Here is a 26,473-nt window from a genome sequence, read left to right as displayed (position 1 = left end):
ATAACAATCACTGGGAGCTTTCTGTTCATGTGACCGCTGTGACTGCCAATCACAGTGGTCACATGACTGGACTTAGAACCTATTTAGGGCCAGGATGTGGAGGTGGGAAGGGGTTATTTAAAGTGGTTGTAAAGGCTCCAGGTTTTTTACCTTCATTCATTCTATGCATGAAGGTAAAAAAAAAAACCTAGTGTGCAGCAGCCCCCCCCCCCCCCCTTCCCCAATACTTACCTGAGCTCCATCACAATCCAGCTATGTGCACGAGAATCTCAGCTGTCCTGGGTGTCTGCCGCCTCACTGGCTGAGACAGCAGTGGGAGCCATTGGCTCTCACTGCTGTCAATCACAGCCAGCAAGCCAATGAGGAGACAGAGGGGGTGAGGCTGAGCCACGGCTCCGTGTGTGAAAGGACACAGAGTAGCTGCTCATGATCGTGCTTCGTCGGGTGCCCCCCCAGCAAGCTGCTTTCTATGGGGGCACCCAACAGGAAGGAGACAGGAGCGCCGGCTGGGGACCTGAGAAGAGGAGAATCTGGGCTGCTCTGTGAAATGAAAATTGGACTTTATAATAATGAACGAGGAAAAACTGGATATTTTCAGTCGATTTTCTAATAGAGTGTAGGAGACTGATGATCCCTCTGACAGCGAAAAATCACCAGCTGCAGGATCACTGAAGTAGCGACCTGTCAGTCCTCATGGAATTACTATCTCTGTAGCCGAGATGTCGCTCCCATGTGCTGTTCTATTACACAGAGCAGGTAAGTGTCACATGCTTGTTATAAAAAGAGAGAGACTTTACAACATGTTATGAGCCATCTGGGTTGTATCCAAAGCAGAAAGGCCCTTGTATTACACGGCTGATGGTAGATGTAAAGGACATTGTACAATCAGATTGTATAGTGTCTCAGGTCTGTGGGTGTCTAAAGTGTGAATTTAAAATACTGATAGTCTGTAGTTAAGGAGCTACTGCAGATTAGCATGTGTCTGACGGGGCATGCTGATACCTGTAGTCCTTCAGCAGCTGCAGTGAAGACAGAAGAACATGAATTTGCCTTTAAGCAAAGTAGATAAAAGTATCACACAGAATTCAGGAAACCGGCGTGTACCCCACCCTGCCCGTCACTGCATAGAGATCAAAGGAGAGGAGCGGGGTCATGTACACAGACGACTGCTGATCTCACCACATAGAGATCTCCATACACACACCTGATCCCTGATCTCACCCCATAGAGATCCCAACTGGGAGATCTCCATACACACAATTGATCCTTGATCTCGCCCCATAGAGATCCAAGTTGGGAGGTCTCCACACACACATGATCCTTGATCTTGCCCCATAGAGATCCAAGTTGGGAGGTCTCCACACACACATGATCCCTGATCTCACGCCATAGAGATCCCACACACACATGATCCCTGATCTCACGCCATAGAGATCCCACACACACATGATCCCTGATCTCACGCCATAGAGATCCCACACACACATGATCCCTGATCTCACGCCATAGAGATCCCACACACACATGATCCCTGATCTCACGCCATAGAGATCCCACACACACATGATCCCTGATCTCACGCCATAGAGATCCCACACACACATGATCCCTGATCTCACGCCATAGAGATCCCACACACACATGATCCCTGATCTCACGCCATAGAGATCCCACACACACATGATCCCTGATCTCACGCCATAGAGATCCCACACACACATGATCCCTGATCTCACGCCATAGAGATCCCACACACACATGATCCCTGATCTCACGCCATAGAGATTCCAGCTGGGAGGTCTCCATACACACACATGATCCCTGATCTCAGTCCATAGAGATCCCAGCTGGGAGGCCTCCATACACACACACGATCCCTGATCTCGCCCCACAGAGATCCCAGCTGGGAGGTCTCCATACACACACACGATCCCTGATCTCGCCCCACAGAGATCCCAGCTGGGAGGTCTCCATACACACACACGATCCCTGATCTCACCCCACAGAGATCCCAGCTGGGAGGTCTCCACACACACACATGATCCCTGATCTCACCCACAGAGATCCCAGCTGGCATATGTCCTGAAACACACATGATCCCTGCTCACAGTCCATAGAGATCCCAGCTGGGACTTACCCTGGAAATGGTTAGAGGTTGATCGAAGTCTTTTCCCCCGACCAGTCGGAAGCCCCATGGTGCGGGTCCGGCGACGACGATGCGTTTGGTGGTCATAGTACAGAGAGGGGTGGATGGAGGACGGTGTTCAGTCTTCTCCCGGCGGGCTGAGTGTGTCCAGCTTCTCCCGAGGACGGATCCCTCCAGCACAGAGGGGCGTGGTCTGTGACAGCCGGGAACGGCCTACAACGAAGGTTCAAGCTGGGCACAAATTCCCTCTTCTATCTCCATTGGGCTGCGTGTATGTGTGGGAGGTCCCAGTCAGCCCCGCCCCCTCTGACACAGCACTGTGCCCATGTATGGAAGAGCTGGGATCCCGAACTTCAGGAATGTTTACAGAGCTCAGCATTCCTCTCCATCATCACTCTGCACCTTGGAAGGATCCCAGCCTAGTGGGGCGACCTTCGGCCCTGGGGATGGGGGACCCAGGACGGGGATGGGGGATCCAGGACATGGGATGGGGGATCCAGGACGGGGATGGGGGATCCAGGACATGGGATGGGGGATCCAGGACATGGGATGGGGGATCCAGGACGGGGATGGGGGATCCAGGACATGGGATGGGGGATCCAGGACATGGGATGGGGGATCCAGGACATGGGATGGGGATCCAGGAAAGGGATGGGGGATCCAGGACATGGGATGGGGATCCAGGAAAGGGATGGGGGATCCAGGACATGGGATGGGGATCCAGGAAAGGGATGGGGGATCCAGGACATGGGAGGGAAGGCCTGCACTTTTATCTCATCATAAAAGAGGAAAACACTTCTTCCATACTGAATATAGTAAACGCCCGGGGTTTTCACACTTCTACAAACTCCAGTTCATTTAAAATGGTTGTAATCCTCAGACATGAAGTATGAGCAAAGCATATCCCTCTATAATGTGTGCTTGTCTCTATCCAGAGCCCTAAGTGTCATTTCTGTCTACCCCTTTGTTCCTCGGCTATCAGCATGAGTTACTTCTGATAAGTTTTCCTGACACCAATAGGAAAATGGTGACAGAGGAGGGAGCTCCAGCAGATTGACAGCCTCAGCCCTGTTCATGGGTGCTGTGTGAAGGGGGTGTGTCCCTTCCCTCCAATCAGCTCTCAGAGCTCTCCTCCCTGAGCTCTGCAGCATGTAATTTCAACTCCTTGCCCCCTTTTTTTCTGACAGCTCAGGCAAGCTTTATTCATTCCGCAGGTTGAATGGATGTAGAGAAGACTGCAGATAAACAGGTACAACTTGTGTTGGGGAATTTGTTTAATCTCTGTGTATCACCTGAGGTCAGTCACTTCACTGGGTATATGTAAGGGTTTACAGCCACTTTTATTGTCCCTGGGGATGCTAGGTATGCTCTGCTCTATTGCCCAACAGATTAGCCATGTACCTTCTCCGCTCAGCCACTCAAACAATAGCTAAGGAATAGAAGAAGCCCTCAAGGACCTTCTGAGTCAGCTACTCAGAGAAACCCCAGTATCCTCAATGATTCTCAACCAGAATTTTTACACACTTGGGACCCATGGCTTATGTACCTTCCTACGTTGAATCGAGCAAGCCCATATTATCTTTAGCGCCCTATTTCAATTTGGACCCGAGTTCATGAGGGCCCCCTCCCTTCCTCCTGGCCCTCACTTACCTTCCTCTCCTCCTTTTCTCCCCTTATGCCTAGTTTCCACTCCTTCACTCCCTTTCTGATTGTGCAACTCACGTGAAGCATCTTATTATTCCAACTGTTCCTAACCTTCAATGTATACCTGCTGTGCTTGCCTCTTGCCGTATTTCAAAAACTTGTTGATTTTCATTCCATGTTTATTACCAGCTTCCGATTGATACCAAAATCCTATTCTATTTGCAAATGGTGCCAGCATCACTCGCTAGGATGTTTTTCTAAGGCAGGCCATAGACGGGCCATTTATCGGCCGAATTTTCGGCCAATAAATGAAAAATCGGTCGGCCCCGTTGCTGCCACCCATGTCCACGAAAAACGGCCGTTTTTTGCGGATTTTCCAGCATAACCGATAAAAATAAATGAGGAGATCCGCGAAAAAGGGCCAATGGGCTGGCCCCACTAACGGCTTGATTATCGACTGATTTTTCGTATGGACGAAAATTCGGCCGATAAACGACCCATCTATGGCCTGCATTAAGCTTTGATAGATTGTTCATACCTTTTATGTGGAGTAACAATAGGCCACACCTCACCATTTCCACTCTGAAAAAGCCTAAAAGATTATGGGGAATGAGTATAGCAGATGTACAACGCTATGATAGAGCCATTGTACTCCAGAGAATCCTGGATTGGCATCATCATCATGTCACAAACTTTGATAACCCATGGAGACATTTATGGCAGGAAGCAATCTGTCACACACATTGTGACTCAAGAGCAAATTTAGGGGGGCTTGCCGGTCATACCTCTCCTGCCACGGCACACATCCTACTCCTCTGGGACAAGATGAATAGGGCTGGTGGCCTGTCCCCACCCTGGCAGACCCTCAGGTGAAACCAGTCTTTATACGAGAATCAAAAAAAGATCTGCACCATGAATTTTCAGTGTCTCAGCTGGATCTCATAGACATTTCACTCGCTCCAGTTTTGTGGATACTAAGATGCAGAAAAACTCTAAAGTACTTACCTGATGGAACCGAGTCCCCTCCACGCTTGTGATCATTTACCCCTCACAGTATAACCTCTGTTGGAGAGGCCATGGGCACTGCAGTAATTTTTTTTACATATTTGGTGGGACCGTCCTAGTATCTGTCCATTTTGGTTAGACATCTATCTTAGATACAGAGATACTTGATTGTCCAGCATACTTTTTACTTCATGCCCCCACCATTCCCATCAGCCATTAGAAAAATTGTATGTTGCCACACCTTTAGAATGCTGCCAGATGACTCATTTTGGTCTATTGGTAGAGACCCCAAGTGCCTAGCAGAGCAGACTGTATTAGGAAAGTAGCAGATATAATGAAGAATGGATGGCTAAGTGCAAAGAGAAATGTGAAAACTTGTACGCTTTATGGGCTACTTGGACTCATTGCAGTTCCTCTACCACCGGGGCACTTACTTTGTCTCCACCTATGTCCCCACCACCTCCAACCACTACTCGCCATGAAGTAGCTAGGTGTTCTTTTATGATATTTGGGTTTTATAAACTCGCTGGTGTTTATTTACGAAAGCTGGAGAGTGCAAAATCAAGCTCACTGCTGCATAGAATGTAATCAGCTTCTAACCTCAGCTTATTCAATTAAGCTTTGGCAATACAACCTGGAAGCTGATTGGTTTCTATGCCGAAGTGAGCCTGATTTTGCACTCTCCAGCTTTATTATTATCATCATTATTATACAGGATTTATATAGCGCCAACAGTTTGCTCTGCCCTTTACAATATAACGGTAGACAATACAGCAACAATACAAGAGGAATTTGAGGGCCCTGCTCCTTGGAGCTTACAATCAAGAAGGGAGGGGCTAGTGGTACAAAGGTAGTAACTGTGGGGGATGGACTGGTTGGAAGAGTAGAAGATTCCAGTATTAGTGAGGGCAGGATAGGCTTCCCTGAAGAGATAGGTTTTCAGAGATTGCCTAAAAGTGAGCAGAGTAGGCGATAGTCTGATTCTGATACACTGGGGTAGAGAGTTCCAGAGGATGGGGAAGCTCTGGAGAAGTCCTGGAGACGAGCATGGAAGGATGAGACAAGGGAGCTATAGAGTAGAAGGTCTTGCGAGGAGCGGAGAGTACGGTTTGGGTGATATTTAGAGACAAGATCGGTGATGTAATTTGGGGCAGAGTTATAAATGGCTTTATACGTTAATGTTAGTGTTTTGAATTTTATCCTTTGGGCAATGGGAAGCCAGTGGAGGGATTGGCAGAGAGCATTCATGATAGACTGAAAAGGGGATAGCCTGTGATGAGGTAGGCCACTGAGGAGGGAGTTACAATAGTCAAGGAGAGATATAACAAGGGAGTGAATAAGTTGCTTAGTGGTTTCCGAGATTAGGAACGGGCGTATCTTGGAGATGTTGCGGAGGTGAAGTCTACAAGATTTGGACAGTGAATGGATTTGGGACTGAAAGGACAGATGGGAGTCTAGGATTACACCTAGTACCCTGGCATGAGGGGAGGGACTGATGATTGTGTTATTGATCTTGATGGAGAAGTCAGGGGAGGGGGCACGGGCTGGGGGGAATACTAAGAGCTCAGTTTTGGAAAGATTGAGTTTGAGGAAGTGAAGTGACATCCATGGCGATATGTCGCTTAGTAGGTTAGTAATGCAAGAGGAAACTGAAGGAGTGAGGTGAGGAGTAGAAAGATAGATGTGTGTCATCAGCATAGAGATTGTACTTAAAGCCATGGGAGTTTATCAAGTGACCAAGGGAGGAGGTGTAGATGAAGAAGAGAAGGGGTCCAAGGACAGAACCTTGAGGGACCCCTACAGAAAGAGGGAGTGAAGATGAGGAGGCAGTGTTATAGGCAACGCTGAAGGAGAACTGTGATAGGTAGGAGGAGAACCAGGAGAGAGCAGAGTCTCAGAGGCCAAGAGAGTGGAGTTTTTTGAGGAGGGGATGGTCAACCGTATCAAAAGCCGCAGAGAGGTCAAGTAGTAAGAGTACGGAGTAGTGGCCATTGGTTTTAGCTGTTAGTAGATCATTAGTGAGTTTTAGTAGGGCAGTTTCAGTGGAGTGTAGTGAGAGAAAGCCAGACTGGAAAGGGTCAAGAAGGTTGTTGTCGGTGAGGTGGGAGCTCAGGCGATTGTAGACTAAGCGTTCTATGAGTTTAGAGGTAAATGGGAGCAGGGAGATGGGTTTTAAGTTGTTCAGGTTGGTGGGGTTCAGGGAGGGCTTTTTAAGTATGGGAGTGATGTGTGCATGCTTTAGAGGGGAGGGGAAGGCACCAGTAGAGAGAGAAAGATTGAAGACGTTAGTGAGGGAGCATAGGATGGAAGAAGAGGGTGACCGTAGTAGTTGTGAGGGGACAGGATCCAGGGGGCAGGTAGTGAGACAGGCTTCTGAGAAAACCTTAGTGACCTCTTTGGTAGTAGCAAGGTCAAAAGAGGAAAGTGTTGAGGGAGGTTTAGAATAAGGTATGCTAAGTGGAATGGATGTCTGTGCAGTGGTGATGCCCCTACGAATTGCGTCAATCTTGTTTTTGAAATGATTTGCAATCTCGTGAGCAGTGAGTGAGGTACTGGGTGGGGGTGGAGAAAGTAGAGAGTTAAAAGTAGAGAAGAGACGACGAGGACTGGATGAGAAGGTAATAATAAGAGTGACAAAGTAGGCTTGTTTGGCAGCATGAAGGACTTATATGTTAAGAGAGCAGATTTATATAGCTTTAGTAAATAAACCCCTCTGTTTAGTTTAATTATTTTGTCCTCATCACAACAATGGAAACAATATAAGCCCCGCAAGGCAGATACTGTCACTCTCTAATGTACTCGTCTCTCATGTGAGCCCTTTAAGCTCCATGCACACTAGCATTTTTGTAGCTTAAAAAACACTGGTAATCGCGTGTTTTAGTAGCATTTTAGAAATGTCACCTTTTATTAGCATTTTTGCAGTACATGTAGGAAAAAAAAAAGCTAGAAAAAACTGTTAGGAGCATTTTAGTTGTGTTTAGAAGGTTGTAACCTACTATGCACAATATATGGATGGATTGTCTATAGATTTCTTTTGTCGTTGTTAAGCAGTAAAAAAATCTTAAATAAAGATTAGATTAAAATAATAACCACCAGGCTGCTCTGCTGTATCGTTTTGGCTAGCATTCTTCAAATTCTCTTGAGAAACATGGGATTTTCTGAGTGTTGAGTCTGTTCTAATCAGTTAAAACATTGTTTTAAAAGATTTTAAAAACTTTTGTACTTTATCTATAAAAGGAATTTGGACCTTTTGGCTAAGTTCTACTGAGTGCCGAAAAGTCGGAAGAGCCCTAATGTCAAATTATCTGATGTCTACAGCACACTAAACATCTAATGTGCATACATGTTGTAGGTCAGTGATGCAAAGTAATGAAGTAACTGAAGTAGTGTGACAGCCAGGCAAATAGCATTTTTTAGAGGATAGGCCAGCAAAGGCGGCCCAGCATTTATCTTGCTAAAAATATCCTGCAACATCAGTAGTTTCTCATTATCAGGGCTATACAGTACTTAGCTTTCTGGTATGATTTTAGTACATTCAATTTGAAAGCAGTTTCAGATCGGGAATGGGAGAAAATGGTTGCTTTAAAGATGAACCATTCCTAATCTGGTATAGATATAGTAAAGTGGTTGTAAGCCCTTACGTCCAATGAAGTAACTTGCCTCAGGTGGTACACAGAGATAAAACAAATCCTTCTACATAAGTTGTACCTGTTTATTTGCAGTATTCTCTTCTCTACAGCCATATAAAGTGATGAATTTAATAAGCTTGTCTGAGAGTTCAGAAAAAGGGGACAGAATCTACATACAGAACTGATTGGAGGGGAGGGACAGACCCCCCTCCCCCCTCTGCTCAGCTTAAAGGAACAGAGATGAGACTGCCTATCTGCTGGAGCTCACTCACCTGTCATAATTTTCTCTTGGTGTCAGGAAAACGTGTCAGAAGAGACTCATGCTGATAGAGGAACAAGGCAGCAGACAGATATGACACCTAATGCCCTTAATGGAGACAAGCACACACTATAGAGGGATATGCTTTGTTCATATTTCATGTCTGAGGTTTACAACCACTTTAATGTTCAAATAGTTTTAAAGTAAGAGAATACATCTCCCTCCAAAGGCATAGAAATATGGAGGGGAAAGGGGCATCAGAATAATATGTGTACTTGAAAATGGTATAACATAGGGTCATCTTATGCTGACAGAAAAAACCTTAGTAGCCATTCTTTTCATGGTGCTCCCTACCAGAATGGACAGAGACATAAAATACACGAAACATAAGCAATATACTGTAAATTATGTATAAGCACAATTTGCAAATAATGTAGTCCAGTTGCAATGACATTTGCCCTTACATTTATCTGGAGCTGAAAGGGTCTGGACAGCGTACATATTTATTTATTTCAGGTACTTATATAGCGCCGTCAATTTACACAGCGCCTTACATATACAGTCAGGTCCATAAATATTGGGACATGGACACAATTCTAACATTTTTGGCTCTATACACCACCACAATGGATTTGAAATGAAACGAACAAGATGTGCTTTAACTGCAGACTGTCAGCTTTAATTTAAGTGTATTTACATCCAAATCAGGTGAACGGTGTAGGAATTACAACAGTTTGCATATGTGCCTCCCACTTGTTAAGGGACCAAAAGTAATGGGACAATTGGCTTCTTAGCTGTTCCATGGCCAGGTGTGTGTTATTCCCTCATTATCCCAATTACAATGAGTAGATAAAAGGTCCAGAGTTCATTTCAAGTGTGCTATTTGCATTTGGAATCTGTTGCTGTCAACTCTCAAGATGAGATCCAAAGAGCTGTCACTATCAGTAAAGCAAGCCATCATTAGGCTGAAAAAACAAAACAAACCCATCAGAGAGATAGCAAAAACATTAGGCGTGGCCAAAACAACTGTTTGGAACATTCTTAAAAAGAAGGAACGCACCGGTGAGCTCAGCTACACCAAAAGACCCAGAAGACCACGGAAAACAACTGTGGTGGATGACCAAAAGAATTCTTTCCCTGGTGAAGAAAACACCCTTCACAACAGTTGGCCAGATCAAGAACACTCTCCAGGAGGTATGTGTGTCAAAGTCAACAATCAAGAGAAGACTTCACCAGAGTGAATACAGAGGGTTCACCACAAGATGTAAACCATTGGTGAGCCTCAAAAACAGGAAGGCCAGATTAGAGTTTGTCAAACGACATCTAAAAAAGCCTTCACCGTTCTGGAACAACATCCTATGGACAGATGAGACCAAGATCAACTTGTACCAGAGTGATGGGAAGAGAAGAGTATGGAGAAGGAAAGGAACTGTTCATGATCCTAAGCATACCACCTCATCAGTGAATCAGGATGGTGGTTGTGTCATGGCGTGGGCATGTATGGCTGCCAATGGAACTGATTCTCTTGTATTTATTGATGATGTGACTGCTGACAAAAGCAGCAGGATGAATTCTGAAGTGTTTCGGGCAATATTATCTGCTCATATTCAGCCAAATGCTTCAGAACTCATTGGACGCCGCTTCACAGTGCAGATGGACAATGACCCAAAGCATACTGCAAAAGCAACCAAAGAGTTTAAGGGAAAGAAGTGGAATGTTATGCAATGGCCAAGTCAATCACCTGACCTGAATCCGATTGAGCATGCATTTCACTTGCTGAAGACAAAACTGAAGGGAAAATACCCCAAGAACAAGCAGGAACTGAAGACAGTTGCGGTAGAGGCCTGGCAGAGCATCACCAGGGATGAAACCCAGCGTCTGGTGATGTCTATGCGTTCCAGACTTCAGGCTGTAATTGACTGCAAAGGATTTGCAACCAAGTATTAAAAAGTGAAAGTTTGATTTATGATTATTATTCTGTCCCATTACTTTTGGTCCCTTAACAAGTGGGAGGCACATATGCAAACTGTTGTAATTCCTACACCGTTCACCTGATTTGGATGTAAATACCCTCAAATTAAAGCTGACAGTCTGCAGTTAAAGCACATCTTGTTTGTTTCATTTCAAATCCATTGTGGTGGTGTATAGAGCCAAAAATGTTAGAATTGTGTCCATGTCCCAATATTTATGGACCTGACTGTATATTGTACATTCACATCAGTCCCTAACCCTCAAGGGGTGTACAATCTAAGGTCCCTAACTCACATTCATATACAAGGGCCAATTTAGACAGGATCCAATTAACCTACCAGCATGTCTTTGGAGTATATGCACACATATGAGCCTAGATCGTGTACATGCAGTCACATGTTACACGTCTGGTAAATAACAGATCAGCCCAGTCAGGGCTTTGTATTTATAGACATGTAAATCAGAAGATGGAGGTCTGTTGCATTAGCAAGTCTATGTTTTTCTAAGCTAATTAAAATAATCAACCCTTTTGGAATGTCTCACCTCTATTCCTGTTCTGATGACAACTATAAATTATTGATTTCCCTTCATTTTCTGTCCCAGTGACAATTGTCACAGGACCAATTAGAAGGTGAATCTCCCCACAGGAACAAAGTCAATGCTAAAAACGTCATTGGGAATCTAACCCCTCACTACTTTATCTAAAACTTAAAGGATAAGTTCACCTTTTAGACAAAATAATGAATGCACATTTTTTTTCAGCTAAAAAAATGTGCATTAATTATTCTTGTCCAAAGGAACCTGGAAAGCATTGCACCAGCGATCAGTAGATCAGGTCTCCTGCAGACCTGTCACAATATGTGCTTGCCGTATGGGATGTTCATTGACAAACTACAAAACTGGTAGTTCATTGAAAACGACAAGCCCACAGCTGCTAAGGCTGCCGGGACTTGTAGCCACTCAGAACACTGTGAATGAGTGACGTGGCCGTGCAGGGTTCTGCCTCTTTTCAAATCTGACAGATAGTACGGGGCAGGGGCGGACTGACCATTTGGAAACTCGGGCACTGCCGGAGGGCCCGGGGTCAGTAGGGGGCCCCATGATATGCCCCTGGTACTTTTTTCATAGGCTTTTTTGAGTTTGGGCAAGGACACAGGGGCCCCATGATCCTCTATTGCCCCATGAGTTGTCAGTCCGCCCCTGGTATGGGGAGAAGTTTCCCTGTACTATCTGTCAGAGGGAGGGGAGGCGGTGGGTGCAGCTGCTGCTATGGGAACGGTAGTAACATGTTCCAAAGGTGAACTTATCCTTTAAACATTAAAAAAAAAAGTTTTAATTTTAGGCCTCGTTCACATAGGCGATGATGTTATGAATACTTCATCGTAATAATATAACAGGTTATTTATTGTATCTAGGGCCCTGTTCACATGCAAGGACACAGCCACTGTGACATGCATCACATTAGAACCAGTGGCTATGTCCATGCAGCTGCTGTGTTCCTAATAGACTTAAATGGGCTGCCTGAATGTAGCACCTGCAGTTGAGACCCTTGAAACAACAGACCATTCACACTATACAGGCATCATCACTGACGTGAACAGGGCTTTAGATACAATAAAGGACCCGTTTTATTATTACTATTAAGTAGTACCAGTAGTTGTCTTTGGTTGAACCCTGGGCACTATACCAAGGGAAAACCATGGTTTTCTTCTTCAATCATTCATGCTTTATCGGTTTTCTTTTCCAGATGGTTACAGAATGTGACAGACAAAAATGTTCCAGTAAGATAACCCTATTGCCATATATAACAAAAGATTCAAATGTCACTCTATACAAAACAAATACATTTTCCCCTCTGCTTCCCAAGGCTATGTAACAGCTGTGTTCCATAAACTGTAAACTATATAGAGCAGAGATGCTGTTTATAATGTACAGTTAGGTCCATATGTATTTGGACACAGGCACAATTTTAGTTTTTTTCCGGGTATTTACCAAAAGACATTCAAACTATATTTATATAATGGATATGGTGGAAAGTGCACACTCTCAGGTTTAATTAGAGGGTATATACATCAAAATTGGAGGAAGGGTTTAGGAATTACAGCTCTTAAGAGTAGCCATCCCTCCTTTTTCAAGGGACAAAAGTAATTGGACAAATGACTATAATCATAAATAAAATGTAATTTTTTTTATATTTTGTTGAGAATCCATTACTGGCAATGACTGCCTGAAGTCTGGAACCCATGGACATTACCAAAGACTGGGTTTCCTCTTTTCTGATGCTTTCCCAGGCTCTAACTGCAGCTGTCTTCAGTTGTTCTTTGTTTGTGGGTCTTTCTGCCTTTAGTTTTGCCTTCAGCAAGTGAAATGCATGCTCAGTTGGGTTGAGATCAGGTGATTGACTCGGCCAATGCAGAATATTCCACTTCTTTTCCTTCAAAAGCTCCGGGGTTGCTTTTGCAGTGTGTTTTGGATCATTGTCCATCTGTACTGTGAAGCGCTGTCCAATCAAATTTGCTGCATTTGGCTAAATCTGGGCTGACAGTATATCTCTAAACCCTGCAGAATTCATCCAGCTGCTTCTGTCACATCATCAATAAACACCAATGACCCAGTGCCACTGGAAGACATGCATGCCCATGCCAATATGTTTTGGTAAATACTTGAAAAAAACTAAAATTGTGCCTGTGTCCAAATATATATGGACCTAACTGTAAAAACAATGCTACTAGAGGAATGTTTAATGGTGAAACGATGATAATGTGAAACATCTGCAGCCTGGATCTTTAAGCCTTTGTCATCGGCAATGGCTATATTGGCATTGTCCACTAGTTCTATACAGAATCCCCTTCAGCTATATTTCCCTTTATCTGACCCAGGTTTCCCTCTATAGCTTAGCTCATAGGAAGTAGACAGGAAGGAGCATGAAACTGCTCCTCCAGATAGAGCAGAAAATTATGTTCTTTATAATGAACAGTCTAAACTGACTACAAGTCTCATAAATTCTATCTATAGCCTGACCGATAAAGACGGAACCATATTGTAATCATAAAAAGGTTAGTGGTGGAATTAAATTTTCTTGATGACATGTCTTATGATGCAAGATGTTGTGAATGACACCAGCTCCAGAATACTGGTTTACACCTCAAACACAAAGGGGTTAGTTTAATAAAACTGTAGAGTGCAAATCTGGTGCAGCTGTGCATAGAAACCAATCAGCTTCTAGTTTTTATTGTTAGAAGCTGATTGGCATGCACAGCAGCACCAGATTTTCCACACTTTTTTACCCCTTATTCTCACCACGCTCACACCAGTGAGGCATTGTACATTTTCAATTGTTTTTGTTGCTTTAATTAGGTATTAGTGTAGTTATAGTCCCTGTATGGTTTGTTTCTCTTACCTTGTAATGATGAGCTCACATGTTGTAGTTTATAGTACTATTTATTTATTTATTTCAGGTACTTATATAGCACTGTCAATTTACGCAGCGCTTTACATATATATTGTACATTCACATCAGTCCCTAAACCCCTAAGGGCGTACAATCTAAGGTCCCTAACTCACATTCATACATACACATACTAGGGCCAATTTAGACAGGATCCAATTCACCTACCAGCATGTCTTTGGAGTGTCGGAGGAAACCGGAGGGTCGGAGGAAACCGGAGTACCCGGAGGAAACCCACGCAGGCACAGGGAGAACATGCAAACTCCAGGCAGGTGGTGGCATGGTTGGGATTCGAACCAGCGACCCTAGTACTGCCAGGCGGAAGTGCTAACCATTTAGCCACTGTGCTCCCCCACTATGGCTGATTGTTTCTCTTATGTCCGTGTATTCATTCACCTAGCTTCGCCCTATTTGCCAAAGTGACAGGCAACTTCCTGGTCACAAGGAATCCAGTGCAAGCTGTGTTCCTCTTTGTTGAATCACAAATGTGTGAGTGCTAATCAGGGGCGGACTGACAACTCATGGGGCCCCCGGGCAACAGGGGATCATGGGGCCCCTGTGTCCTTGCCCAAACTCAAAAAAGACTATGAAAAAGGTACCAGGGGCATCTCATGGGGCCCCCTACTGGCTCCGGGCCCTCGGGCAAGGCCCGAGTTTCCAAATGGTCACTCCCCCCCTGGTGCTAATGTAATAAAACATATCTCCAGACTACAAATGAGCTCCCTGTGTGTCTGCAAATGCTCTGTCTGCTTGTGTCTTTCAGATCAAAGTACTGTGTACATCTCACCTGCACATGTGCTAGACTGGGAGGCAGTGCCATGTCGCATGCCTCATGTCTCAAAACAAACTGAAACTACTGACACAAGAATGTGAAGATACTATAGGCTGTGTGTACAGGGGAACAAATGACAACATGAAACTACACGATCAATGCACATCATATAAGTTGTAGGTAGGAATGTTTACCATGTCTTTGTGTCCTATAGTGTGTACAGGAGCAACTCCTGAAGCACTGCCTCATAGAAGAGAAAATCCTTGGGAAAGTGTGTCTCAATGGATGAACAAAGGTCCTCTTCATAGACTGTATATAAAAGACCTACAACAACCATTCATCATTTTGATGTTTTGCACCTAATATATGTTTGAAAAATAAAAGCTTGCTATAGGATGACACCATCTTGTCTCCTGTTACCTTGGATAAATTACTCACCCGCAGTCATGACAGTATTGGCCTGAACTTTCTCATTTGCTTTCTATGCACTCGGTTTGTATGCATATAACTAATGCGAACTCTTGAATCTTATTCAGATTACAGAAAAATCTTGTGGCACTGCATCAGTCCATATATATTTAATTTAGTCCTCAACATGTTTAACTCGAAGTAAATCTCTTTCACTGCTTCTGAAGGTGTCATAATAGAACCCGCCACTGCAAAGACCTGGCTCAGGGCCGCTTCACACCACAATTTCTGCCTTCTGGATACGTTTCTGCCTGCACATTTTTGATGCAGTTTTCATGCATTCCAGTGGGTTTTTGATGCATTCCAGTGCATTTTTTCTCCCCTCTTTTTTCTTCATCTTAATTGAGGACATTTGAGAACAAGCGCGTTCGATGCATTTTGCGGCATTCCAGATGCATTCCATACAGAAAAAATGCAACATGTTCTGCTTTTGTTGATTGCACTGGAGTGAACTAGTGCCATGGGAATCCATGTTAAACACTGTGCATGTGTTTTTGATGCAGAATAAAAATGCAGTGGACTTCATCTGGTGTGAACAGCCCTAAGTCCTGTAATGTAGGTGAGGTCAGGGATGAATTTCTTTATCATATCCTTCAGTAAAATATTAAAGTGGAATTGCCCTGCATCTAAGCACCACAAATCAAAAATGCTATTTCATTCATTGTTAATATTCAAAGCAAACTCCCCCATCCATTCATGTCTCCATGCTTTATTTTGCTGAGAAATCATTTTGAAAAACACTCCCTGGCATTTCTGGCAGTGGACATCTTGAGTAAGAGCAGATGATTCATTTAGCATTTATTACTTCCTGGAATCCATCAGTCCTTAGCTCAGGCATTGGCTGAGCTGAGAACCCTCCCTCCCCTCCTGAAGACTACTGGGATGTGTGCCACCATTTGTCTAGGCATGAAAACCAGGAAGTAACTGAAGAAATGTAAAAAAAAAAAGTTTAAAACAAGTGAATATAATATACTTTCCTATCCATTTACTAATGCTAACAGCATAAGGATTAAAAATAGTCCATGTTAATTGAGAGAGTGAAGTTCCACTTTAAGGAGAGTTTGTATCTTACATAGACAGTAAGGGCATACATGATACAAGCAGACAAACTTGGTAGGAAATCTGGAGTCAAACAATCACAGAATAATAGTTTATAACAGCACATGAATGCTTCTGCATTAATATCCCACAACCTATACTAAGCAGTCAGATATTTTACAGTTTAGTGTAGTGCCATTAAAAATCTACTCATAGCATGCAGCGTGTTAATTGAATGCTTTATCTTGCATTGACATGTGCGGCCTTATTATTATTATTATTATACAGTATTTATAAAGCGCCAATAGTTCGCTCAGCGCTGTACATTACAAAGGGGGACAGAACATGTGACAGAACAATACCAATACAATGCAAAACATGAGGGGATCGAGGGCCCTGATCTTTCGAGCTTACAATCTAGGAGGGAGGGGGTGGCGGCACAGGAGGAGATAGCTGTGGGGGATGGAGTGGTAGGAAGAGTGGAGGAGGTCGGCAAGTTAGCAGGGGGTGGGGTAGGCTTCCCTGAAGAGATGGGTTTTCAGGGTGCGCCTAAAGGAGAGGAGAGTAGGTGATAATCTGATGGGTTGGGGCAGGGAGTTCCAGAGGATGGGTGACACCCTGGAGAAGTCCTGGAGGCGGGCATGGGAGGAGGAGACCAGGGAACTAGAGAGAAGGAGGTCTTGTGAGGAGCGGAGTGTGCGTGCTGGGCGGTACTTGGATATTAGGTCAGAGATGTAGTACGGGGCAGTATGGTGGACAGCTTTGTACGTCAGCGTTAGGATTTTAAATTTGATCCGTTGCGCAATCGGAAGCCAGTGGAGGGATTGGCAGAGGGGGGTGGCGGAGACAGAGCGGTTGGAAAGGTGAATGAGTCTGGCAGCCGTATTCAGGATCGACTGAAGCGGGGATAGCCAGCGGCGAGGCAGGCCAGTGAGGAGGGAGTTGCAGTAGTCGAGTCGTGATATGATGAGGGAGTGGATGAGCTGTTTAGTGGTTTCTGGGGTTAGGAACGTGCGGATTTTGGTGATGTTGCGGAGGTGGAGTCTGCACGAGTTTGTTAAAGATTGGACTTGGGGCTGAAAGGATAGGTTGGAGTCCAGAATGACACCCAGTACTCTGGCCTGCAGGGCGGGTTTGATGGTGGAGTTGTTGGATGTGACGGAGAAATCAATGGGGGGTGGTGTCTGGGCTGGGGGGAAGACAAGAAACTCGGTTTTGGAGAGGTTCAATTTAAGGAAGTGGAGAGACATCCAGTCTGATATGTCGCTCAGTAGGTGTGTGATTCGGGCTGAGACCAAGGGGGTGAGGTGGGGGGTTGAGAGATAGATTTGTGTGTCGTCGGCGTAGAGGTGGTAGTTGAAGCCGTGAGAGTGTATGAGTTGGCCAAGGGAGGAGGTATAGATGGAGAAGAGAAGGGGCCCGAGGACAGAGCCTTGAGGGACCCCAACAGAGAGGGGGAGTGAGGGGGAGGTGGTAGCATTATAGGTAACGCTGAAGGAGCGTTGTGACAGGTAGGATGAGAGCCAGGAGAGAGCAGAATCTCTGAGGCCGAGGGAGTGTAGTTTTTTGAGGAGGAGGGGGTGGTCGACTGTGTCGAAGGCCGCAGAGAGGTCAAGGAGTAGGAGCACTGAATAGTGGCCATTAGCTTTGGCGGTTAGCAGGTCGTTGGAGAGTTTGAGTAAGGCAGTTTCGGTGGAGTGTAGGGGACGGAAGCCAGACTGTAGGGGATCGAGGAGGTTGTTGTCGTTGAGGTGAGAGCATAGGCGGGTGTAGACTAGGCACTCGAGGAGTTTAGATGTAAATGGGAGCAGGGAGATGGGTCTGAGGTTGTTCGGGTCATTGGGGTCCAGGGAGGGCTTTTTAAGTATGGGGGTGATGTGTGCATGTTTCAGAGGGGAGGGGAAAGTGCCTGAGGAGAGGGAGAGATTGAAGATGTGGGTGAGGGAGCGTAGGATGGAGGAGGAGGAAGGTCGTAGGAGTTGTGAGGGGATAGGGTCGAGGGGGCAGGTGGTGAGGCGGGCATCAGAGAGGATCTTGGAGACTTCCTCGATGGTGGTAAGGTCAAAGGTGCGTAGTGTGGGGGGAGCTTCAGTATGAGGAATGTAGGGTGGGGTGGAAGAGGAGGTCAGAGCAGTGGTGGGGCCGTGGGAGAGGGGTGATGAGGGGGTAGCTGAGTGAGGGTAGCCTGCGGGTTATGTCGAGGGGGAGGGGGGATAAGGGGGTAGCTGTGTGAGAGGGGACGGGTTGAGAGGGCGTGTGAGTTGCGGCAATGTCCTTGCGAATTGTGTCAATTTTGTTTTTGAAGTGATTGGCAATCTCAAGGGCAGGGAGTGAGGTGCTGGGTGGAGGTGGGGGTGGAGAGAGTAGAGAGTTGAAGGCAGAGAAGAGTCGGCGAGGATTGGAGGAGAGGGCCTTGATGAGGGTCAAGAAGTAGGCCTGTTTGGCAGCATGGAGGGAGGAGGTGTAGGTGCGGAAGGCAGATTTATAGCGGGTGAAGGCTTGTTGGGATTTGGTTTTGCGCCATAGTCGCTCCAGGGCACGACTTTGTCGTTTGAGGGTTTTGGTGTGATCAGTCTGCCAGGGCTGGAGCGGTCGGGGTCTGATGTTGCGTGTGGTTAAAGGCGCTAGTGAGTCAAGGGCTGTTGAGAGCGCATTGTTGTAGGCGGTCAAAGCCAAGTCGGGGCAGGACAGGGGGAGGATGCGGTCGTGGAGTTGATCAGCTGCAGAGTGGAGGGAGGCAGGGTTAAGGTTGCGGAGGTTACGGCTGGTAGTAGTGTGACATTTGGAGGGGTAGGCGTTGGAGGACGAGGAGATAGAGAAGGTAATCAGGTTGTGGTCAGAGAGAGGGAAGGGGGTGTTAGTGAGGTTGTGGGGAGCGCAGCGGTTGGAGAAGACAAGGTCCAGGATATTTCCGTCGGAGTGGGTGGTGGATTGTATGCACTGTGCAAGTGCAAAGGAGGAGGTTAGGTGGAGGAGACGGGCTGTGTCCGGGTTGTCGAGGTTGACAGGGATGTTGAAATCCCCAAGAATTATGGTGGGTAGCTCAGAGGAGAGGAAGAAGGGTAGCCAGGAGGAGAAGTCATCCAGGAAGCGGGGTATGGATCCAGGAGGCCGGTATATCACAGCAATCTTCAGGGGGGTTGGGGAGAATAGTCGGAGGCAGTGGGCCTCGAAGGAGGAGAAGGATAGGGAGGGGGGGTTTGGGAGGACTCGGAAGGTGCTCTGCGGTGACAGGAGCAGACCAACCCCACCACCTTTACGACCGTTAGGCCTGGGTGAGTGGGTCCAGGTGAGACCTCCGTAGGAGAGTGCAGCAGGGGAGGTAGAGTCAGTGGGCTGGATCCAGGTTTCCGTGATCGCTAGGAGGTTGAGGGAGCGGGAAACAAAGAGGTCGTGGATGGCGGTAAGCTTGTTGCACACCGAACGGGCGTTCAGGAGTGCACATGAAAACGGGGGGGAGATTTTAGGGAGCAGGGGGACAGATACTAAGTTGTGGGGGTTGCAGTAGGACGTGGAGGTGGGAGGGTGTTGAGCGGGTGAGGGAGGTGGTGGAGGGCCAGGATTCGGGGAGATGTCCCCCGCGGCTAGGAGGAGGAGAAGGGTGAGAAAGGTGGCATGGGAGAGGGATGTGCAGGAGCATGAGAAACTACTAGTGGAGGTGTTGGGGTCAGTGGGAGAGTGGAGTAATAGGAGGAGGTGGTGGGTGCCATAGAGGGGTGAGGGAAGCAGTGAGGACACGATATACAAATGTTTGGGAGGGGCAGAGGGATATAGTGAATGGATTTTGGGAATGGAGGAGAGGAAAATGAGAAGGAGGAGTGGAAGAGACATTTTGGGGAGGTGAAGAGAGCAATAGTAGGGAGATGATAGCAGTGAGGGGGAGATGTACAGGTTGTGGGGTGGAGCAGAGGGGTAAAGAAATGAGATTTGGGAACAGAGGGTAGTAATATGATAAGGAGAAGAGGGGCGTATTATATAAAAGGTACACAGAGTGGGATGGCGGGCTATTGATTTGGAATCAGTTGGCAATGCAGTTGACATGACCTTTTTTCTACACAATACACCACAATGCATCCATGTACATTTTGGCTTCCAGAAAAAAATGGCTGCATTGCCTATCACTGTAGAAGGGGGATAAGGGCAGCACTGCCATTGAAAATGTATGGCACAGCAACGCACTACAGTTCAATCATTATCGTGCACTGCAGTAATGAACATTATTGTTATCATAATGCATCAGGGTGAATAGGCCCTAAAGCACTTACATGCCAAGTTCTACAGGTCTCCGCAAAGCTTTGGACCAAAATTTTGCTAAATTTGGTGGATTTTGTCTCACTTTTGTACCTCATTACTATATAATTGCTGGGTGAAGAAACAGGAGAAACTGGAAACTCCAGACATGTCATCAACTCTCTTGATACCTAAGGACATAACAGCCTGAGAGGTTTTCAGTCAAAATGTGTTTACAAGACTTGCATTTTTAAGCTGAACTTCAGGCAAACATCTAAAGAACTGATTTAGTACATACAGTATGTCACAGAAGTTAGTACACCCCTCACATTTTTGTAAATATTTTATTATATCACTTTTGTTTCCAGCGGTTTAAACATTAATCGATGTGTGTTGAGTTATTTTGAGGGGACAGCAAATTTACACTGTTATACAAGCTGTACATTCACTACGTCACATTGTAGCAAAGTGTCATTTCTTCAGTGTTGTCACATGAAAAGATATAAGAAAATATTTACAAAAATGTGAGGGGTGTACTCACTTCTGGGAGATACTGTATATGTAAGCAATTTACTTGATGAAAGATTTTTCTGTCCATCCAGTCCTAAGATTTACATGACTCTGTCATACAGCACAGCTATGTCTGGCAGAACAGGAGACCTGATTTTTCACTGCTGCCATTAAAGGTCTTTGTATTCCCCTAGCTCGTGACTGGACAGTGAAAAGAGAAGCAGCAGAAAGATGAGCCCATCTCTCTTTCACTCTATTCTCTCATGTCTCTTATTAGCACCTGAGCACTGCAACACAACTGATGTGCTACTTCTCCCTCTCCCAGCTTGAGCTCTTTGGCTCAGGGAATTGCAATAGTCTGATACCAAGTCAAATGCAACTACTTAACACAACTTGCAACTATAAAATACATTTAGGGCTCGTTCACACTAGGCTGTTTTGCCAACGCTTACCAAACGCCCCTATAGCGTTTGGCAAGCGTTGGTCCGGCGTTTGCGGAGCGTTTTTTAACGCTCGGCAAACGCTCCGCAAACGCCGCATGCGCGGTTTAGCGGCGGTTGCTAGGCGTTTGCCGAGCGTTAATAACGCCCCACAAACGCCTATAATGCAGTTTGAGTGGTGTTACCGCTCCGCAAACGCCCCGCAACCACGTCGCAACCGCACCGCAAACGCCGGCCGGGCGTTTGCGGAGCGGCACCATAGACGAGAATAGGAGGCTTCAAAGCCTCCTGACTCGTCCAGAGGCGTCCGTTTTGCCGCGACGCGACGCAACGCCTCGCAAACGCTCCCGTTAGAACAGCACCATGTGCTGTAATGTGCAGAATTGGCAGAGGCGTTTGGGAAGCGGTAAAAACGCTTCCCAAACGCCTCTCTGCCGCCTGCACACAAGGCTAGTGTGAACGTAGCCTTAATGATGTAATAATTATTAATAAAGCGCTGCAAAACTTATTACAAAAAGAAGAAAATGCTATCTACTAAGTAAGCTTTAAATGCTGCCTGTCCTCTCCCTTTACTAATGTTACATACTGTTTGTAATACAAATCAGTCCAAATATCTTTTTTTCATCGGTTAATAAGTGATCTTTTAACCGCCCAGCTCTGGGTCATGGGTGGCTGCTGCAAAAGCCAAAAACTCTGAGGAATCCTCCAAGCAGTAATGTCACCTCACCGGGGCAAATATTCTGGGCACTGTTCAGGTCTCCTCTCACCAGCTGCCTGGGACCCAGAACTGGGAAGTCACCTGATCCATAGTAAACACATGAAAAAAAAGATATTTACACTGATTGTTATCCTGAATTAGTAAAAAGACAGACGGCAGGCAGCATTGAAACCTCACTCAGTGGAGAGCCTTTCCTTTTTCTTTAACTGACACAAGAGATCAATGCATTATTTCCTTTAAATGAAAAAGATCCTGCGCTATGGTTCTATATAGTGCCCAGCAGGGGCAGACTGACCATTTGGAAACTCGGGCATTGCCCGAGGGCCAGGGGTCAGTAGGGGGCCCCATGAGATGCCCATGGTACCTTTTTCATAGGCTTTTTTGAGTTTGGGCAAGGACACAGAGGCCCCATGATCCCCTATTGCCCGGGGGCCAGTGGTGTATTTAGGTTTTGTGCTGCCCTAGGCAACAAAAAAATCGGCGTCCCTCACATAAAAAGCCTGACATTGAGCAAAAACACCCCTGCCTCCCACCTGAGAGAGCCTTCCACTACCACTGCCCCCCATCCCCTATAGCAAGAAAGAGACTCTCACTTTAACAGCTCTGCACATCCCCGGGAATGAGAGTTGGGCTGTGAATACACCGTCATGAAACCCGCAGCCTCTCTCGGAACCCACCTGGTACCCATGCTGTGTGTCTCTTCTTCCATCCCTTGTTCCAAGGGGCAGTGCTGCCCCCCCGAGAAATGCCGCCCTACGCAAATGCCTTGTCTGCCTTGTGGTAAATACACCCCTGCCGGGGGCCCCATGAGTTATCAGTCCGCCCCTGGTGTCCAGACTATATCACTCTAAAAGCGATACAATATATGCAAAAAAAAAAAAAAAAAAAAGGTGAAGCCAAAGAAAGCGAAGAGGTTGTGTGCAGCTTTTATTACCTGTGCTATACAGTGGGATGGAATAGAAAGTCACTAGAAAAGATAAAGCTCCATTATCCAAAGGCATTCTGCTCATCCCAGGTGCTCTCTCGGTTATACTTGCCCTCCTGCTTCAGCAAAAGCAAGCATTCTGCGTATATGATGTGCAAGCAATAAAAGACAGTTTTCATATATGGAGACTTATCTTTGGGAAAAACATACACTATATTGCCAAAAGTATTGGGACACCCCTCCAAATCATTGGATTCAGGTGTTCCAATCACCTCCATCAAGCACCTAGGCATGCAGACTGCTTCTACAAACATTTGTGAAAGAATGGGTCGCTCTCAGGAGCTCAGTGAATTCAAGCGTGGTACTGTGATAGGTTGCCACCTGTGCAATAAGTCCATCCGTGAAATTTCCTTCCTACTAAATATTCCACGGGCAACTGTTAGTGGTATTATAACAATGTGGAAGAAACTGGGAACAACAGCAACTCAGCCATGAAGTAGAAGGCCACGTAAAATAACAGGGCGGGGTCAGCGCATGCTGAAGCGCACAGTGTGCAGAAGTCTATACAAATACAAACCAACCAACTTTAACTCTAAAATACAATGTGTATAATATAGTGCATGACTCCGGGGCGCCAGGAAGTCCCTTCCTCCCCAGGAAGTCCAAAATAAAATAAAAATATTCCTCAGCATCCAAACAAAATCAATGTCCTCGATATGTATCCACACGTGACTTCATAATCCTTCAAGACTCATTATGTTCTCAATAAAGTGATGTCCTCCTCTTCCTCTTTAACCCTTAAAAAAAAAGTACCGGTATATGTAGACTGCACATAGTGCATTACCTTTATCATACAGTACTATCCAAACTAAAAAACACTCACATAAAAGTGCTCAAAACATGCAAAAACTCCACCCAGTGTCATTCCACATGTAATATCTGTAATTCCTACTCTTACTCTCAGGATATGAATAGCTTGCTCAAAATGTATTTCCAAAATGTGGGTTCCTCCTTCAAAAATTCCACGTAAAATGACATAGCGGGGTCAGTGCATATTGAAGCGCAGTGTGCAGAAGTTGCCAATTGTCTGCAGAGTCAATAGCTAAAGACCTCCAAACTTCGTGTGGCCACCAGATTAGCACAATAATAGTGCATAGAGAGCTTCATGGAATGGGTTTCCATGGCCGAGCAGCTGCATCCAAGCCTTACATCACCAAGTGCAATGCAAAGCGTCAGATGCAGTGGTGTACAGCACACCAACTTTGTGGGAACAGTTTGGGGATGGCCCCTTCCTGTTCCAACATGACTGCGCACCAGTGCACAAAGCAAGGTCCATAAAGACATGGATGAGCAAGTTTGGGGTGGAGGAAGTTGACTGGACTGCACAGAGTACTGACCTCAACCGAACACCTTTGGGATGAATTAGAGCAGAGAATGCGAGCCAGGCCTTCTTCTCAGACATCAGTGCCTGACCTCACAAATGCATTTCTGGAAGAATGATCAAACATTCCCATAGACACAGCCTTCTCAGAAGAGTTATAGCTGCAAAGGGTTGGCCAACTCAATATTGAACCCAATGGACTAAGACTAGGATACCATTAAAGTTCATGTGCGTGTAAATACTTTTGGCAATATAGTGTATTTCTGGATCTGAAGGATACATTTTGTAGCAGTTTACTTATATATAATTTTAGAACCTTAGAGAGACGTTTTGATACACAGAAATTTACGTTCATCCTAGTTGGCACACTGTTCCCGACACTCAGAATTGAAAAGGCTGCTTGGATAAGCTGTGGTTGCAAAGTTGAATGTGAATTACTACTATAAACTAAAGTCAGAGCTCTTCGTCTGTAAATGCGTTGTAGTCATATTTATTGGGGTTCTGGATTCTCTCAGCAGATTTTGATCTCCTTCTCCTTGAAGCGGTATAGGTTGTGAGTGTTGTAAACCTCAGCACTTTACCATCAGGGTTTTTATCTCCAATGTTTGCACTTTTTGTTCCATTTTATTGTTCAGTGCCATGAGTATCCTTGGCCCACGTATCTGGGAGGTTTCCAATCATGAACAAACCATTAATGTACATTGTGGGATTACAGCTTTTGACCTCAAATCCGTACATGCTGGTGGCTGCAGCAAGTGGGCTGCCCCTTGTGATTTATTCTTTTGAGCATGGTTCACATCAGAGGAGTCGTTTAAAGCATTACAAGAGGAGTTGACATCCAAGGAAGCTGCTGTTGAAAGCTGATCCAAAAGCATTTATGACCTATTTACTCATAGGTCAGAGTTGGAGGTCAGTGTGCATGCTAGCTGGTGGAAGAGAACAAGGGGTGTTCACTGGATGATTTATTGAATATTGGAGAATTTTGTGGCACATCACACGCTATTGGGGACTATACACTGTTATATATATATATATATACATACACACACTTTTTTTTTTTTTGCACTTAGGTATATTTACGCAGATTGCTCAGTGAGGTGATTGTTTATTTTATAATATATATTAAGTATTTCATGTTGAATCCAAGCACTATTTTTACTACTGTTCCCATTCAGGGGGGTGCTCGGCTCGGTGTTTACTAATCATTAATGGATATGTATGTTTTTCATTAACATTATTGTTTTCCCATTCACTTATGATTTGATGAGTATTGTATAGTCACTTATTTCATATTTTGATGAGGTGATCAACCAGGCGTTTAATATTTTTGACCTTTTTTCAAAATTTTTTTCTCTGTTGGCTGGGTTATTGATTTATGTGCAATGTTTACTGAAGGTATTGATCACTTGTTTACCTTTAGGGGGCCTGCCAAGTCATGTGTTTGCCATTTATTTTTATTTATGATGGTGGATTAGCTCTATTTGAGTAGAGCAGCATCAATTTATTTGAATTTAAGCAAACCATTTAATAAACCATAAATGCAATCTATGTCATATTATAGAAAGAACCACTTGCATACAAAAAAATCAAATAAATTCATATAAAACACAAAGTTCAATAAAGTGATTTAGTAAACTCCTGAAGTGTAGGTGACGTAAGGAAGCTCCCTCCAACGCACTTTGTCATCTTGACATCATCAGGAGCAGCCGAAATGCATTGGATGGAGCTTCCTTATGTAACCTTCGTCATTTCTGGTCTGCTCACTTCTGGTTCGTGGAATGCAGGAGCATCCAGAACATACTGTAATGCACAATTGCTTGTGTTTATCAAGCATATACTACATGTAAGTGTTTTTAACCATTTTAATTCATAATAAACAACTTTTGGTC

At 45.2% G+C, this 26,473-nt stretch overlaps 1 protein-coding gene and 1 pseudogene across 2 annotated transcripts in view; one reads left to right on the top strand and one right to left on the bottom strand.

Annotated features, from left to right (window-relative positions):
- Positions 1-2,353, bottom strand: part of PDLIM1 (PDZ and LIM domain 1) — a 73,622-nt gene extending 71,269 nt beyond the window's left edge. The window contains exon 1 of one of the 2 annotated variants that reach the window (XM_089656214.1): positions 2,138-2,353. In XM_089656214.1, coding sequence (XP_089512340.1) covers positions 2,138-2,233 — 96 coding nt within the window. In that variant the 5' untranslated portion in view covers positions 2,234-2,353. The remainder of the gene's footprint in view (positions 1-2,137) is intronic. The other variant, XM_089656213.1, reaches the window with a different exon arrangement.
- An 8,768-nt stretch (positions 2,354-11,121) lies between these two features.
- Positions 11,122-25,419, top strand: LOC149442370 (ubiquitin-associated domain-containing protein 2-like; annotated as a pseudogene).
- Positions 25,420-26,473: the final 1,054 nt, after the last annotated feature.

Source organism: Staurois parvus, unplaced genomic scaffold (assembly GCF_062004578.1).
Source record: "Staurois parvus isolate SC_StPar_1 unplaced genomic scaffold, SC_StPar_1.0 ptg000894l, whole genome shotgun sequence".
Lineage (NCBI taxonomy): Eukaryota > Metazoa > Chordata > Amphibia > Anura > Ranidae > Staurois > Staurois parvus.
This window is presented reverse-complemented; position numbering and strand designations above follow the sequence as displayed.